This window comes from Sminthopsis crassicaudata, chromosome 3, assembly GCF_048593235.1.
Source record: "Sminthopsis crassicaudata isolate SCR6 chromosome 3, ASM4859323v1, whole genome shotgun sequence".
In the NCBI taxonomy this organism is placed as follows: domain Eukaryota; kingdom Metazoa; phylum Chordata; class Mammalia; order Dasyuromorphia; family Dasyuridae; genus Sminthopsis; species Sminthopsis crassicaudata.
Window position 1 is genome coordinate 317,592,141 of NC_133619.1, and position 18,354 is coordinate 317,610,494.

General features: G+C 33.1%; 1 protein-coding gene across 8 annotated transcripts in view; it reads left to right on the top strand.

Annotated features, from left to right (window-relative positions):
• Positions 1-11,698, top strand: part of PHLDB2 (pleckstrin homology like domain family B member 2) — a 140,897-nt gene extending 129,199 nt beyond the window's left edge. For all 8 annotated transcript variants that reach the window (XM_074301157.1, XM_074301156.1, XM_074301163.1 and 5 more), the window contains 2 exons: positions 9,015-9,100; positions 9,694-11,698. In XM_074301157.1, coding sequence (XP_074157258.1) covers positions 9,015-9,100; positions 9,694-9,834 — 227 coding nt within the window. In that variant the 3' untranslated portion in view covers positions 9,835-11,698. The remainder of the gene's footprint in view (positions 1-9,014; positions 9,101-9,693) is intronic.
• Positions 11,699-18,354: the final 6,656 nt, after the last annotated feature.

The window sequence follows — 18,354 nt, forward strand, 5'->3', positions numbered from 1 at the left end:
AAGCTTTATATTGTTGTGCTAGAATACAAGTCTTCCTTTTTTTTTTCTTGTATTATAAAAAGATTAGTTTGCCAGTTATGCATGTTATAGAATCTCATAGCTGAAAAGATCTCTTAAGTTATTTAATCCTATGCTGTTGTATAGGTTGTTGTTGTTGTTTTTGTTATTTGTTCTTCATTTTAGGAGAGGACCAATGAATAACAAGATGTTAAGATAAAATGATGAATGATGAAGATGTCTTGATTTGCACATGAATTAGATTTAAGTGAGGCAGAACAGAATTGTTAGCCTCACTTTGTCTCCCAGAGTCATCTAAGTCCAGTGGCAGAATAAAAGTCAAGACAACTGATGATGGCCCAGGATGTAGTGGATAAGATTAAATGACTTGCCTAAAATCATGCAGTAATTTAATGACAAAGTCTAGGACAAGGACCTGTGTCTCCTGATTTCTGTATGGTGCTCAGTAGTGTGGGCCCATTAATAGACAAATATTGTCCAAAACAAGAGAGGGAATACTTCTACATTATTCTGAATAGATGTATCTATATTTAGAATGTTTAGTTTAGTTTGAAGTGCTATGTTTTTATGAACTGACATTAACAAACTGAGTTGACTCTATAAAAGGGTAGTTAGAATGATGAGGACCTTCAAAACTGTGTCTGGCATTTGGAACAATTGAAGAAATTGGAAGTATTTAGACTGGCGTAGAAAAGATTTGAGTAACATGATAGTTAACTCATATTTTTAAAGGACTATTATATAGAAAAGATGGTTTAGTTATTTTGTAAGCCTTTTTTGTGTCTTGGGCCCCTCTGACAGACCAGTGAAACCTATGGCCCTCTTCTCAGAATAAGGTTTTTAAATGCAAATGATTACCAAAGAAATAAATCATATAAAAATATAATTAAAAACCGGGTTTAAGAACCCTAGAACTAGAGAGAATGAGGTTGAAAGGTATAAAGGGCACAGGGATATATATTTTGGATCAGCATAAGGAGGATATTTCTAACAAAGCTTTTCTAGGTTCTGGTAAGTCTCTTTCATATGTAAAACATTCTTTGAGATTTTATTGGCTTCTAAGTAGCCTCAAAATTAGAATGGATCTTGGAAATCATCTAATCTAACCACTTTACAGTATCTTTGACAGGTAAAGGTTACCTAGTCTCTATTTGAATACCTCCTATGATTGGGAACATATCCTTCCAAAGATGCTCCTTATACCTTTTTTCAATCCTTTTCTTTCTTTGTTTTGTTTTGTTTTGTATTTTCTGAGAAAGCTGCAATTATTAGCAAATTATTTCTTAAACTAAGCCACATTTTGCTAAAATTTGACTAAAGTGTTAGGTAGACAGATTGCCTACCCAACTTTAAAACTCTTTTGGGAGATACAGAATCATTAGGTATAATGTCTTCTGAGTTTAATCATAGTTTGAATATAGAATTTCTTAGGTAGCATAGTGGATAGAGCATTAGGCTTGAAGTCAGGAAGGCCTAAGTTCAAATCTAGCCTCAGACACTTACTGTGTTATCTTGAATTACTTATTAAACCTCTTCTTTGGTTTCCTCAACAATATAGCAATAGGACACCCCTCCTAAAGTTGTTATATGGATAAAATTTAATAATATTTATAGAGTGCTCTGTTAACTTTAAAGTAATATTTAAATGTTTATTATAACATGTCACATTATTATACTAGCTATTATTATAGCTGAAATTTTGTGATATACCCTTTGTCCTCTCTCAATCAAGAAATCTACTTATTCCCTGTATATTTTCTTATATAAGGCTCTACTTCTTCTTTTTCTTCATCCTTCTGAAATCTTTTGTGTGATCTACAGGAACTTACTTTTAAAATGAATTGCAGAGAAGAAAGCATCTCTTTTCCCCAGCTGATAATTTAAGCATTAAAGGCTCTACCCTAAAATGTCCACTTAGTCCTTGAACTATAATTTAACATATATGGTGATAGATAAATAGTCAGCATCCAGAATTTGGGGTTAGAAAAGAGGAAGTAAGCAATAACAATTTTCATATATGTATATATAATATTCCCTGAAATATAAGCTGTTCATGAGAACCCCTTCTTCCTCATATGTCAGTCAGTATTATTTATCTTATTTATGGATTATGTAAATGATGCGGATTGCCTTCTAAGGGCAATTTAAAATGATAAAATTTATAAAGCATAGATAGGAGCAGTGGTCTCATCAGTTCCTTTCCTTGTGATATAACATACAATGGTTAGCATCAAGTGGAATTTGTACTCCTAGATCAGAAAGTGGCCTTTTAAAGCCATCAGAATGGAAAATATTTTTATGTTTCTCATCTGTCCTACTTAAGTCGTACAAAATTAAGCTTAGTTGACAGTCCTGCAGCTTGTTTATAAAGTCTATAATAAATGAACTGCCTTGAGTTTATTTTAAAATTTATCAAGTAACCATTTAGAGCATTGGCTGTGAAGAAATAAAGGAATATATGTATCAGGCTATGGAAAGAGCACTGAGTTCAGATTTTGGTCTTTCTATTCTATGACTTTGAACAAGAAGTCACCCTTTCTGGGCCTCAGTTTTCTCACTTGGAAAAGTAAAGGGTTGGACTAAGTAACTTTTAGATACTGAATACATTTTAGATTTTAGGACTAGATAAGTTTTCTTCCAGCTCTATACTTTGTGATCTTAAAATCTCACTTAGCAACTCACATTTTTATGAAATGTTGTTAGTAACAATAAGAATTAGACAGCTAAATAATTAATGTGCAACAAGAAAATGGTATTTACACACATATATTGTATCTAGGTCATATTGTAACACATGTAAAATGTATGGGATTACCTGTCATTGTGGGGAGGGAGTGGAGGGAGGGAGGGGATAATTTGGAAAAATGAATTTAAAAAAAAAAAAAAGAATGAGACAGCTAGATGGTGCCATAGTGCATGGGCATCTTCCTGGGTTCAAATCTAGCCTCTGGCACTTAGTAGCTGTGGGATCCTAGGCAAATCACTTAACCCTGTTTGCCTCAGTTTTCTCATTTGTAAAATGAGCTAAAGAAGGAAATAGCAAACCACTCCAGTATATTTACCAAGAAAACTCCAAATGGAGTCATGAAGAGTTGGCCACAGTTGAAAATGACTGAACAAAAAATCAATAATAATAACTACTCAAGTTTATATAATAAGTTGATCAACAAGCATTTATTCATTACCTACTATGTGCTGGTCATTGTACTCATGCTAGGGACACAGAAAAGTGAAATTTCTCTTAATCCTTGAAGAACTTATTACCTAACCAGGGAAGACAACATGGAGATATCTAGTTATATCTAGAATAGATATAAAATAGCTACAAGATGGTTTGTTGGCAGCAATTCAGCAAAGGGCTAGGGGATAGAATGAGTCAGAGAGATCAGAAAAATTTCATGTTAAAGGTGTTGTTTGCACTGAGCTTTAAGAAAAGGTTTTTAAGAGCTATAACAACAAGGGTAACAGTGGGATTACTGGCCCTTGGGTAACAAGAGACCCATATTTGAATCCTGTCTTATTCACTTACTAGCATGTGCCCGGGCAATTTGACTGAGCAAATTAAAGAATTCATGATGACCTTAAGTAGTTATATGGTATAACTGCAGACTCTAGCTATGTAATCTTCAACTCATGAAAGTGATACACATGATAAAAATGTAAAATAATCATTTTAAGATTGAATTGAAAAAATATGGACTATATTGTCCATAGGATATACTGTGGTGAAATTTTGTTTTTAAGTTTTGATTTCAGCAAACATAATGTAACAATTTATATTTGTTGACATGTCTATATCTATTTATTTATCTATATAATATTGACAAATCGAAAATAAAAAATTAGTTTTTAACATGGTCTATGATAGCATTTTATCAATTAGGATGTACATTCTCCCTAGAACCCGCTACTTTCGGAAGGATAAAGAACTCAAAGGTAGAAAAATAGAGAATAATCAGAAAGGAAAATTGAAGGTGATAAATAATAAAGAATAAAAGTAATTCTGAAAGGGAAAACACAAAATAAAAGTAGAGTCCTGGACATATTATAAAAATAAAGAAATGCAGATGAACAGAGGAAAACTAGTTCCATTAGTGATTAGTGTTCTCTCCATGTTCTCCAAATCACCAAGTATATAGTTCTCTCTTTGAATGTTGTATCCCCATAAAATAGGGTATAAGCTCCTTGATGGCCTCTACTGGGTTTTGTTTTTTGGTTTTTGTTTTTTCTTTTGATCTATTTCTATTTTTGGATCCCTAATACTTAGCAATGTACCTTTGAATGTTAGATTGTGTTGGATAATTATTAAAATTAAAAAGAGGATATGGGATGCTGTTTAATCAGGAACCAGAAGTCTACCATGAAGTATACACATATATGTGTATGTGTGTTTGTGTTTGATAGATTAAAGAATTACAGTAACATATATACTGATCCAAATTCCCAATCCATGAAAATATATATTTATAGCTAAAATAGACCTGAGAAATAATTTAATCCTAACTCTTTTTTTTTTTTTTAGAAATATGGGATCAGAGAGATGATAAGGCTTCCTCAAAAGCCCATAGGTAGCCAGTGACAGATTGAGAGTTTGAAAACAAATCTTCCAAATGCAGGGTCTTTTCTACTGCACAATAAATACATCACAAATTTTTCTTAATAAAGCTGCCTTGTTTTAGATTGAATTTTACATCTATTAAAAAGATGGTATCTTGAACAACCTGTTTTAGTTAGTAGGAAATGTACTCTTTTTATAAAATGATAATTTAGTTCCTGAATATATATAAAAACAGACATAATAAAATGTGCTAGTCTTCTACTTGCCTCCTCCAGTTTTCCAAAAATAACACTTTTAAACACTCTCTCATGTAATAGTCTAACTTGTTCTCATCTGTACTTTGCTACTTTTTTGATTCATCAGTCACTCAGTTAATCTAATTACCTGGGTTTTTACCTTAATGTTTTCTTCCTTCCCTCCTCCATTCCCTCCTCATCACTCCCACAGTCCTGGTCTAATTAAGTCATATGATTCTGAGTCTCTGAACCTTTCATCTCTTTTCTTCTTAAAATGGAATTCTATAGTCAGATTACTACTGACTCTTAACACCTCTCTTCCACTCAATTTCAAAAATATGAAATCATCTTTTAAGTCAGTCTCAGTATATTTATTAGAGAGCAACTAGACACCTAAATTGAAACTCAGACTAGTCTTTAGTCCTTGTCTTGACCCCCTTATTCTTTTTTTTTTTATTATATATATATATATATTTTTTTTATAATATTATCCCTTGTATTCATTTTTCCAAATTACCCCCCCTCCCTCTATTCCCTCCCCCCGACGACAGGCAATACCATACATTTTACATGTGTTACAATATAGTCTAGGTACAATACATGTGTGCGAATATCATTTTCTTGTTGCACAATAAACATTAGAATCCGAAGGTACATGCAACCTGGGCAGACAGATATTAGTGCTAACAATTTTCATTCCCCTCCCAGTGTTTCTTCTCTGGGTGCAGCTACCCCTGTCCATCATTGATCAACTGGAAGTGAGTTGGATCTTCTTTATGTTGAAGATTTCCACTTCCATCAGAATACATCCCCATACAGTATTGTTGTTGAGGTGTACAGTGATCTTCTGGTTCTGCTCATTTCACTCAGCATCAGTTGATTTAAGTCTCTCCAGGCCTCTCTATATTCCTCCTGCTGGTCATTTCTTACCGAGCAATAATATTCCATAACCTTCATATACCATAATTTACCCAACCATTCTCCAACTGATGGACATCCATTCATCTTCCAGTTTCTAGCTACAACAAAAAGAGCTGCCACAAACATTTTGGCACATATATGTCTCTTTCCGCTCTTTAGTATTTCTTTGGGATATAATCCCAGTAGTAGCGCTGCTGGGTCAAAGGGTATGCACAGTTTGATAACTTTTTGGGCATAATTCCAGATTGCTCTCCAGAATGGCTGAATTCTTTCACAACTCCACCAGCAATGTATTAGTGTCCCAATTTCCCCACATCCCCTCCAACATTTGTCATTATTTGTTCCTGTCATCTTAGCCAATCTGACAGGTGTGTAGTGGTATCTCAGAGTGGTCTTAATTTGCATTTCTCTGATCAGTAGTGATTTGGAACACTCTTTCATGTGAGTGGATATAGTTTCAATTTCTTCCTCTGAGAATTGTCTGTTCATATCCTTTGACCATTTATCAATTGGAGAATGGTTCGGTTTCTTATAAATTATGGTCAGTTCTCTATATATTTTGGAAATGAGACCTTTGTCAGAACCTTTGTTTTTAAAAATATTTTCCCAATTTGTTACTTCCCTTCTAATCTTGTTTGCATTAGTATTATTTGTACAGAATTTTTAGTTTGATGTAATCAAAATCTTCTATTTTGTGATCAATAATGATCTCTAGTTCTCCTCTGTTGACCCCCTTATTCTTTAGAAGTTGTAATCCCTGAACATTTTGTTGCCTTAAAGAAGTATACATTTGAATGCACAAATTCCAAGACTTCACAATCAATGCAATCTACCTATGTCCTTATAAAAGCATGATCAGGCAGCTGGAGTTATGTGTAGCCACAGATTCCACCCCCCCTTTTCTAATTTATGTGCCTCACTTTTCCCTTTTGTTATCAGCCCCAAACAAATTTAGTAAGCATTTTAACATTTTAGTTTATATGTCAACTGACCTCCTCATCAAAGGGTTATTCAACTGCCTAAAATAACTCAAACTTCTTAATTCACAGGAAATTTCTTACTTCCCAGTGCTCTGCTTCCTCCAGAAGTTGTTTTTGTTGTTTGAGTTATTTCAGTCATATCCAACTCATTGTGACCCCCTTTGAGGTTTTCTTGGCCAAGATACTACAGTAGTTTGCCATTTCCTTCTCCAATTCATTTTACATAGGAGGGAACTGAGGCAAACAGGATTGTATAATTTGCCCAAGTTACACAGGTTACTGTCTGAGGCTGGATTCATACTCATCAAGAAGTCTTCCTGATTCTAGGTCATCTTTCTAACCATTGCACAATCTAGTAATAACTTGCCTTTATATAGCACCTATAATATGCTGGAGATTGTGCTAAAGTGTTTTACAAATATTATCTTATTTAATCCTAGTAGGTGCTATTATTATCCTCATTTTATACTTGAGGAAACTGAGGCCAACAGGTGATGACTTGCCCATGGTCACTCAGCTAATAAGTATCCGAGGTTAGATTTGAACTCACGTCTTTTTGTCTGCCAAGACCAGTGCTCTATCCATTATATCACCTAGCAGCCCTATAATATCTTGTTATATATTGGGAAGAAACTGAATACATAATTATTATAGGCTAATAGTTATTTGAATTTTGCTGAATGTAGCTACAGTTTAGAAAACAGAATTTGACCCAGATTATTAAAATGAATAAAGTACATCATAGCAGGTTTCTATTGGACACCATTATTAGGAAGAATGAGAGTTTTAGCTAATTTAGGGATCTTTGCACTATCCTCCCTTTTTAAAGACCCTGTTTAATAATTTACTTTGACATCCGGTGCTTGTGGATAGGCGGAGCGAATATAATAAAGATGACAATACTTCCCAAACTAATCTATTTAGTGCTATACCAAACAAACTCCCAAGAAACTATTTTAGTGACCTAGAAAAAATAACAACAAAGTTCATATGGAAGAATAAAATGTCAAGAATTTCAAGGGAATTAATGAAAAAAAAGTCAGATGAAGGTAGTCTAGGTATACAGCAGCAGTCACCAAAACCATTTGGTATTGGCTAAGAAATAGACCAGTCGATAAATAATTTACTTTGCCTGACCTCTAGTGGCAGTAATCGAAAAATACTGGACACAGTGTCCTCTAAAAGGATGATGAGTTCAGGATTCCATATTATAACATGGGAAAAGTACAAGAAATATTTATTAGGAAATAACAAACATAATAGTTTGGATTAAGTAATTGTAAAATACCCAAATAAGAATGAATTTAATAGTTTAGTCTCAATAAATCTATTATCTAGTGCTCAAAATAATTATATAATTATTATAATCAGTTTAATTATAAACTGAAATAATAATAGTTTTAATTATAAGGTCAAAACCAAAATCATCTTTAATAAAAGATGTTACTAAATTCAAATAAAGATCTTATTTGGGCATTAGAGAGGCAGTTTTTGAGTGAACTTAAACGATATAGCATACAATAACAGAATGCATGCTGACTACTTTAAACTAAGAGTCAATTTACCTGGGATGTATCTTGGGTAATAATTTATCAAGGAACACTGAAAGCTTCTTTAGTTCTTACCTGCCTAAAATAATTCAAACTTTTTTTTAACTCAGAGGAATTTTCTTACTTTCCAGTCCTCTCCCTTCTCCAATTGATATGTTGTTGACTTGAGTTGTGTCCAACTCTTTGTGACCCCATTTGGGGTTTTCTTTGATTTTATCTCAGTAAAGTCTTTTAGACTCAAAAATAGAAGCTAAAGTACTATGGATGATATTTTTGTGTGAAGTGAGTAGTTTTCTGTAATTAAGATAAAAATTATTCTATTTAACTTATCTACTATGCAATAACATTGGGCTTCAATTTTCTTATCCGTAAAATGCAGGTGAGGGCAGACAATTTCTAAGTTCTCTTCCAGGCTTATAATTCTATGACTTTAAATTGGTTTTCTTTACCTTTTTTAGTATCATAGTGCACTTTGGAAGTCTGACAAAGTCTATGGAGCCTTTATCAGAATGATTTCTTTAAAAAAAAAAATATATATATATATATATATATGCCTGAAGAAAATATTGAATTTCAGTTAGAAATTGTTTTAAAAAATGTTTTTCCCCATTCAAGTTCATAACCCCCCTGAAATTTATCTACTGGCATCTTAGGTATTTATGAATCCCAGGTTAGGAACCTCTTTTCTAAATCATTTAATACTCTGTGCTATCTGATTCTCTTTACAAAAGATCGATCCTTTTTATTACAGATAAACATGAAGCTAAATTAAAAGGAGTAATATATTTTCAAGCCATTGAAGAAGTCTATTATGATCACCTCAAGAATGCATATAAGGTAAAAAATATTTGCAGATTTTCTGGTGTTTTAACTTTCCAAATTTTTAATACATAATAGAATTAGAGAAAGAATTTTTTTCTTTTTTTGATCTGTCTTGAACTGGCAGTGGTATTGACCAAAGTGCTATGGGTAAGTGTATAAGAAATATTGACCAAAAGAATTCAGCTTTATTTATGGGCCCAGTTTTATGAAAAAGAAAACAGTTTTGTTGTTTCAAGAGCCCTATCAAACTGGCCACTCATTGCATGTCTAGCAAATAGCCAATAGATATGATATAAGAAGAAATAAAGAATTAAAAATAAAACCTATCATCACTATGCAGAATCTCAATACCCAAAAATATGAGAAATGCCTTTCTGGGTTTCATGAACATGAAGGTAGACTACAGGGAAAACTCTATGTGAAAACTAAAGCAAAAATTGTAAAAATGTTCGCTACTCCAAAAGGGGAAAGAAATAATATAAAATAGAGTAGTTATAAAATGTTGTTTCATGAAGGAAAGCAATGAAGATAGAAAGAAGCCCTGAAATTTGTATGATAACCTACATTAAATTTATTTGTTTAATATTATTTTTCTTTTCTCCTTTTAGAGTCCTAATCCATTACTCACCTTTAGTGTCAAGACACATGATAGGATCTATTATATGGTGGCTCCATCTCCAGAAGCCATGAGGATCTGGATGGATGTTATTGTTACTGGAGCAGAAGGTTATACCCATTTCATGTTGTAATGAATGGACACAGCAGTTCATGAGAGGGCAGATTGCAATAAAATTATACCAGAATTAAGCCATATTCAATTCCAGTTGGAAAAACTCCAAGCAAGAAGGATAGCATTCACACATATTGCTTTAAAAATATGTGTTTGGAATTCCCTTGTATATTATCAAGAGTTTTTTTTTTTCACTTAAGAAGACCATGTGATGTTAATTCATATTTTGACAATGACAATAACAAAAGAACTGAAGTTGCTGCAAGAAAGAAAGCATTTTGTTTTGGAAATGACTGCAGCATCAGCAACATTTTTATAAGGCAATTAAAAAAAAAAAAAAACCTTTTTATATGAGTTGTCTTAGTGAAAAATCAAGCTGTTTACATCTGTGTGTACTCAGAAATACAAAATTATTTTAGTACCTGAACCAAAAGATATGATTACATATATTTTTAATTTGTAGCATTTGATATATTAGTTAACCAACTGGCTCTTTTTTAAAGTACTTTCCTATTATATATTTCATAAGTTAATACTATGGAAAGGGAGGAAAGGGGGGGGAAACAAAAAAGATTTAAATGGAGATCTAAATCCTTGATAGTTGAGAATTGCACCAAAGCCAAAGACTTGATAGTGAAATGCCTTCTACTTCACAGCAATTTCTAGTGTTGACCCATATTTTTGTTCTTTATAGAAAGACAAAAAGAACCTCTAACCTTTTAATAATATTAAAGTGCCATAGCATGTCTTATAAGCTGGTTTCAGAATGTTACTTTTAACACTTACCAGGGCTGTAACTGCACTGGGTCTTTTGGAATGTCAAATGGGCCAATGGTAAAGGATACCCTAACTTCAATTAGTTACATTTCTATGAATCCCATAACTATTTCTGGGACCCTTTAAAATTAATTCATGCCCAAATCCCTAGTATGAACTATTATATTTAACAAGCATACTGCTTTAGAAACTTTAGTCTGTCAGTGAATTCTCACACTAGGGTGATCTTAAATGAAGAGAGCATTCAATGGAATCAACTCCCTATTTTTTTCTTTGAAGACTTTTTCTAATCCCTGTGTTGAGATCACTGATAATAATAAGAACCACTCACAAAGCACATAAAAGTTTACAGAGAGCTTTCCTCATAGTAACCTCATGAAGTCATTAGTATAAGTATTATCATTCCCATTTTACAGATGAAGAGACTGAGACTGAGACTGAGAGGTTTTCATTTTACTTAGGGTCATACTGCTAGGCCAGAAATTCATTCTAGGTCTCCCGATTCCAAATCCAGATATTCAATGTTTACGGCTGTGCCCATTCAGGCAATCCAAAGCAATTTTTTTTTCTTTTTCCTTACATGCTTCTGATTTATTCTGAATCCTGCCTCTTAATTGTAGCCTTCTTTATGTATAGTTAGTTTGTTGAGTTTTTAATCACACACCAAGACTAAGATTAAAATTAAAAGTGACTATTGGTGAGAGGCAAGGAGTCTTTAAAAAAGACTTATGAAGTTCAATTCATAATGTGTTTGAGGAGGAATATCCTTCTTTTAAATTAGCCATTGCATTTTTTATAGTGTGAAAACCCATTTTTGTTGAATAAAACTTTGACTTCAGGCAAGTCATTTATAAAACTTTTCCAAATGTCCGTCCTGATGGTTTGAGTATATTTGTGTATTTGTGTGTATGTATATGCATTCTGTTATTTAGTAGAAATGTGGTAAATGAGTAGTGCTAGAAAGTGATGACTTTACCTACAAGTACAATATGGAATTAGTAGAATTAAAGTTTTTATTCTCAAAATCTGTCTGGCATGAATGGATTTTAATTTCTACCTGAAGTTTATGTATACCTGATGGCCAATAAAATGATTTTGCAGCTGAATGGCACGTTATTTTATTTGAACAATGAAGGACAGAAGCATAATTGCAGAGGGTTTTATATTGTTGCTGTTAATTTTTTACAAACTGACTCATATAAATGTATCACTTATCTAAGTATACTTTCTTTGCCTTCTCCAAGAAGTTATGCAGCTTTTCTAATCAACTTTTCTACCTATCATAATTAAGTAAATCCATCTATGTTTTTAAATAAGATGTTTAGGGGGCAGGTAGGTGGTGCAGTGGATAGAGCACTATCCTTGAAGTCAGGAGGACCCGAGTTCACATCTGGTCTCAGACACTTAACTAGCTTTACATTCTAGTTGTGTGACCCTGGGCAAGTCACTTAACTCCATTGCCTCAGCCAAGGTGGGGGGGGGGGGGAAGATGCTTGGAGAATAAAAATGTTGGTCTAACCTCACATTTTAAAATTAATTTGTTTTTTCACTTAATCAGAGAAAAGCAATTGTCTACTCCATTAATACAAAGAAAAAATAGTAAGCACTTAATAGATTTGTAAAATACTTTTTAAATGTTATGTCATCTTATCCCCACAACAATCCTAGAAGGTAACTACTATTATTGTCCCACATTAGGAAATTGAGACAGAGAGGAGTTATGACTTGCTAAAAGTTATATTACTTTACAAATATTTGAAGTTAAAGTAGTAGTCATGTCTTCCCAAGTAAGTAAGCTAATAAGCTCACTATCTCTTTCTGAAGGAAAAATCTACTTGGAAAAATCTGTTGTCAATGCCACATAACAAAGAAATATTCCATGTCAGGAATGTCTGTTTTATTGCCAGAATCTAGAATTATTCAGCATTATATCTCATTTAATTATCTCTTCTTTCATGTAAAGATATTTAATGTATTTAAATATTTATACATATTCAATAGGAATGGCTCCTCCAGTAGAATAAAAGATATAGGAGAGCAGGAACTGTCTTTCATATTTGTCTTTGTCAGCCAGTGCCAAAAACTGTACTTTGTTCTAGGGATACAAAGAAAGATCAAAATATTATCTATGTCCATAAAGAGCTCATATTCTAATATGATAAAACAACATGTTGATAACAATGTACAAATATCCACAATGTAAATGGAAGATAATAGTAGAAGCTCAGGGACTGTAAAAGTCCAGTTGTATACATTGGGATATAAACAGTCTTGATCAGGGAGTCTGCATCTCTAGCAATGTTTAGGGAACTGACAAGTCTTTACTATCAGCAAAGTAAGATGCAGTATGGGATGAACCTGTAGCCTGAGGAGATCTCAGAAGCCATCTAAACCAATCCCGTAATTTTGCAGATGAGGAAGCATTTTGCAAGCAGAAGGTCTTCTGATTTAAGATTTATTTTCTTTCCACTATTCCATTCTGGATAGTCAGTATCAGAGACAGCCTGACCTAGGTCAGATTCTATCTTTGATAAATACTGTGTGACTTGAGCAAATCTTTTAATCTCCTCATGCCTCCAGATACCTCTCTAAGACAAGCACTCTTTAACTGTCTAGTGAAATCTGTAGTCCTCCTTAAAAATGTTTTAAATACCTAAAATAACATATGTAGATTTTCAAAGGAAACATTCTATTAAAATATAGTTATAAAATTAAAACTGTAACTATAAGACATAAAACTACAAGTTGCACAGTAGTTAGTGATATCACAAGTTGGATCCCTCATCAAAATACAAAACAAAATCCCTTTTGAACATCCAAGGCTTGTGAATGCATCTATTCCTGAGTCTTGCCAGATGGCACTGGGAAAATTGAGAAACGCTATGTAGGCCTTACTTGGAGAAATCTACAGCAAATGTGTTTCTCTAAAACAGACTCAACTGCTAAAGCCACAGTTCACTACTACCACCTGGAAAGAAGAGACCCTTTTTCCTTTCAGCTATGACAAAGAACACTCTCAATATTAGCAAACAAGTAACACAAAAGGAATACATTGATTAATTTTTTTAGCCAGTCACTGCCAAGAAACACATTCATAATGGATGGTTTCCTGTATTAGTGATGGTAAATGAAAACTTGAGTTCAGTTTTCTTCTTTTGATATACTCTTCCTCTCATAATGACAAAATTTTTTTTACTTTGTTTCATAATATAATTAATACACAAAGCATTGGATGTTAACATTCTTTAAAGGGAAAAAAATGGAGATGTTTAAAGAGTAAGCTTCTAATTAAACTAAAACTACCCAATGTTTAACTTGCTAATATTGCTACTTCAATACCATGACATCAACAACAATAAAAATGATGCAAGGCTTTTTGTTTTATATTTATATCTTTGAATTTTTATTCAAGTGAAACTTTAAAGTTACCTTGAAGATTTTTTTTCCTTCTTCATCTCTCCTGAAAGAAGGATAAACTGCATAACCAAAATTACTTTTAAATATTAGATTTTAGGCCCTAACTAATCCCTCTTTTTAGCCACCTATCTTGTAATTATTGTGGTTCAAGTTCTTAAATCTAGGTACATTTTAATGGCACCATTAACTATTGAAAATGAAATTTTGTGCAATATATGATTTATTTTCATTAAAATAAAAATCCTTAGGCTTTTCAAAATTATTTTGAAAAGCATAGGAATTTTGGGGGATATGGTAAAAACAGAAAACCTAACTAGTGCTGGTTAGTGATATATATATATATATATATATATATATATATATGTTATAAAAAACAAATCTCCCTCTTAAGTCACCAGACACTTTTAATAGTAGAATCAAATTATTCAAATACCATGCTAACCAGAGGAATTCCCTGTGTACATCTAGGTTTAAGAAGCAGCAAGGTGGAAAAGAGCATTGCATTTAGAGTCAGAAGATCTTGGTTTAATTCTTGACTTTGCCATTTAACTGCTTGGGTCTCAGTTCTTTATTGGTAAAATGAGGGAATTTGTCTATATGGCCACCAACTCTAAATCTATGCTCCTATAATCTTTAGGAGAAACAAAGTGAGCAAAAAAGTATCCATGAGGGAGAAAAGAGAAGGCTGCTTTTAATTTTGTGTCTGTACATTACTGACTGCACTAATTGCATCAGGGGGTACAATACTTCTTGGTCAATTGAGATTTGAGCTGGAAAGTGAAATATGTACCAATAGGTGGAGCCACTGAGCTGAATATTGTAAAACTTGAATGGATTTGTAATCCTAGGTGTTTGGTTATTTGCTTCATTGGTGGAAGATTAACTATTGAAAATGAAATTTGTGCAGTATATGATTAATTTCCATTAAAATAAAAATTCTTAGGCTTTTCAAAATTACTTTGAAAAACATAGGACTTTTTGGGGATGAGGTAAAAAACAGAAATCCTAAATAGTGCTAGTTAGAGCTATATATGAATTATAAAAAACAAATCTACCTGTCCCAGGACTTCTAATCCCATGTGATTCTTTTCCATCGCCCTCCACAAATTCCTAATTCATTGCCAGCCTATAACTGGATGGTTTATAATTCCATAGATAGTAGGAGAACACAGCTATCCAAATAATTCCATATTGCTATATGTTCCTTTTCACTTCCTTTTCAGTTCATTTATACATTATGTACAACCAATCTTTAAGTCATCACTGATAATATCATGTGCTACAGCCTGTTTACCCCTTTCATACATCTTTAAATATTCCTTTTACTCACTTGCAACTTAAATTTTTCAGAAATTACATTGATTTAGAGATTTGTTGTCATTATTGAGATGAGATTATTGTTTAAAAGATGGTTTTTGAAAGCAAGAAGAAACTTGGAATTCCTGAAAACACCACACACACATATACACAAAAACTTATCTAAGATATATGTTAAGATAATTGTTGTGAATATATACACACATAGATATTTATTCATTTCACATACACATATTCAAGTCAACAAGCATTTATTAAGGGCCTAGATTGTATTAGGATGTGTCAGGCATTGTGCTAAGTGCTGCTCATAATTTAATGAAGATGAAGTAGGGAAGACAACATGCAAACAGCTATGTACAAATGAGATACAGACAGGATAAATTGGAAATAATCTCAGAGGGAACGTGTTGACATTAAGGAGGCCCAGGAATGTTTCTTACATAAGGAGGGATTTCTGGCTTAAACTTGAAGGAAGCTAAGAGAAGGGGATGATGAGGGAAAGCCAATCAAAATGCCCAATTAATTATGATTTAGGTTTTTTTATGACTATAAATTGCTTTGATTTCTTCTTTGGAAAACTGCCTGTTTATATCCTTTAACTGTGCCTAAAGAGTTATTAAAATGACTAAGTCCTTTAACCCAATAATACCATTATTAGGTCTGTTTCTAAAGATTAAGGAAAAGAGAAAAGAACTTACATGTTTTAAAATGTTTATAGCAACTCTCTTTGTGGCAAACAACAGAAATTGCAGGGATGAAATAATGAAGAGTGAAGTGAGCAGAATGAAGAGAACACTGTATACAGCAATAACAATATTGTTTTAAGAATGACTGAGCAAAGTAAGTCATTTTGGTTATTATAAATACTCAAATTAACTATAAAGGACGTATGAAGAAAGATGCTATCTGCTCCAGAGAAAGAACTGATAAATATAATAATTTTATATATATATAGGTATATGTGTGTTTTATAGATTTATATCTAATGATAGCCATCTCTATCATTAGTGAGAAAGGAAGGAAAAAATTTACCTAATTATATTTAAAATGAATAGCAAATTATATAATAATAATAAATTTGCAGTTTTGTGTGCAATCATCTTTTTTATTATACTATGTTATGGAAATGCTGTTTTACTCCATAAATTAAAAAGAAAATTTAAAATAAAATAAAATACACAATCAGGAGATGGAGTGCCAAATGCAAGAAACAAGGATGTCAGTGCCATTAGATCACAGATTTTGAGGAGGAGAATAAAGTGTAAAAACACTGGAAAGATAGTTAAAGGTTAAGTTATAAAATGATTTAAAAGTTAAACAAAGATTTTGTATTTGCTCTTGAAGGTGACAGGGAGCTATTGGAATTGATTAAATGGAGAGGAGAAGTAAAACATTTTAAAGAATATAAACCTTAATGTTAGGAAAACAAATCTGATAGCTGAATGATGAGTGGACTGGAGTGTGGAGAAAGTTAAAAGCAAGGAAACTAATGGGTAGCTATTGTAAAAAGTCCAAAGGTTGGTCCAAAGGGTGAGGAGAGACTGCACCAAAAGAAAACTGAAATCTTGATGCCATCTCCCTACTCACCTCAGTGACAGAGAAGACAGTGATATCTTTGAAAGCAAAAGGGAACCAAACTGTGCATACCCTTTGATCCAGCAGTGTTAACTGGGCTTATATCCCAAAGAGATTTTAAAGAAGAGAAAGGGACCTTTATGTGCAAGAATGTTTGTGGCAGCCCTCTTTGTAGTGGCAAGAAAGTGGAAACTGAATGAATGCCCATCAGTTGGAGAATGGTTGGGTAAATTGTGGTATATGAATGTTATGGAATATTATTGTTCTGTAAGAAATGACCAGCAGGAGGAATACAGAGACTTGGAGAGACTTACATGAACTGATGCTGAGTGAAATGAGCAGGACCAGGAGATTGTTGTATATTTCAACAACAATACTGTATGAGGATGTATTCTGATGGACGTGGCCATTTTCAACAATGAGATGAACCAAATCAGTTCCAACAGAGCAATAATGAACTGAACCAGCTACACCAAGCGAAAGAACTCTGGGAGATGACTTTGAATCACCACATAGAATTCCTGATCCCTCTAATTTTGTCCACCTGCATTTTGGATTTCCTTCACAGGCTAATTGTACACTATTTCAAAGTCCGATTCTTTCTGTACAGCAAAACAACTGTTTGGACATGTATACATATATTGTATTTAATTTATACTTTAACATATTTAACATGTATTGATCAACCTGCCATGGGGGGGGGGGGGGAAGACGGGAAAAATTGGAACAAAAGGTTTGGCAATTGTCAATGCTGAAACATTACCCATGCATATATATGGTAAATAAAAAGCTATATAATAATAATTAAAAAAAAGAATATTTCTAAAACTTAAAAAAAAAGTAATAGGGAAGTTAGGAAGAGAAGAAAGAAGATGAGTGGGTGATAATGAGTTTAATGTTGGATATGTGGAGTGGAAGATTGCTACTTAGCCTTAATCACTCCCTCAAACTGCCACTTGTTAAAGACGTTAGCTTAAAAAAGTCTCCCACTGCATCCAGGACCATCTCCATTGTCTTGTTCTATAACTTGCCACTGGACCCAGAAGGCTCTGGAGGGGACCGTGTGGCCGGTGACCTTACACAGCCTGAGAGATCAGGTAAATCCAATCCATTTACTTGTCTCGGCACCTCCTCCCAGGTGTTATCCTCTTGGAGAAGGAAGGACAAACAAAAATAACAAGCCGTCTGAAGGCCGTCCCTTCAAAATGTCCCAGAGCAGTTACAGATGGGAGACCGGAAGTCAGCAGAGAGTCAGGTAAGTCATTAGCAAAGAGAATTGAATTCATGAGTGAAATGCTGTATCCCATCCACATCTCAGGTGAGGGGCACACACCCAAAAGATCTAGAAAATCTGCATAATGTTGTTTGACTTTTCGATTCAAATAACTGATTTTTTTCTTTTTTATTCAGTTTACAGTGTCTTATTGTAAAGAGGTTTTTTTTTTTATTTAAA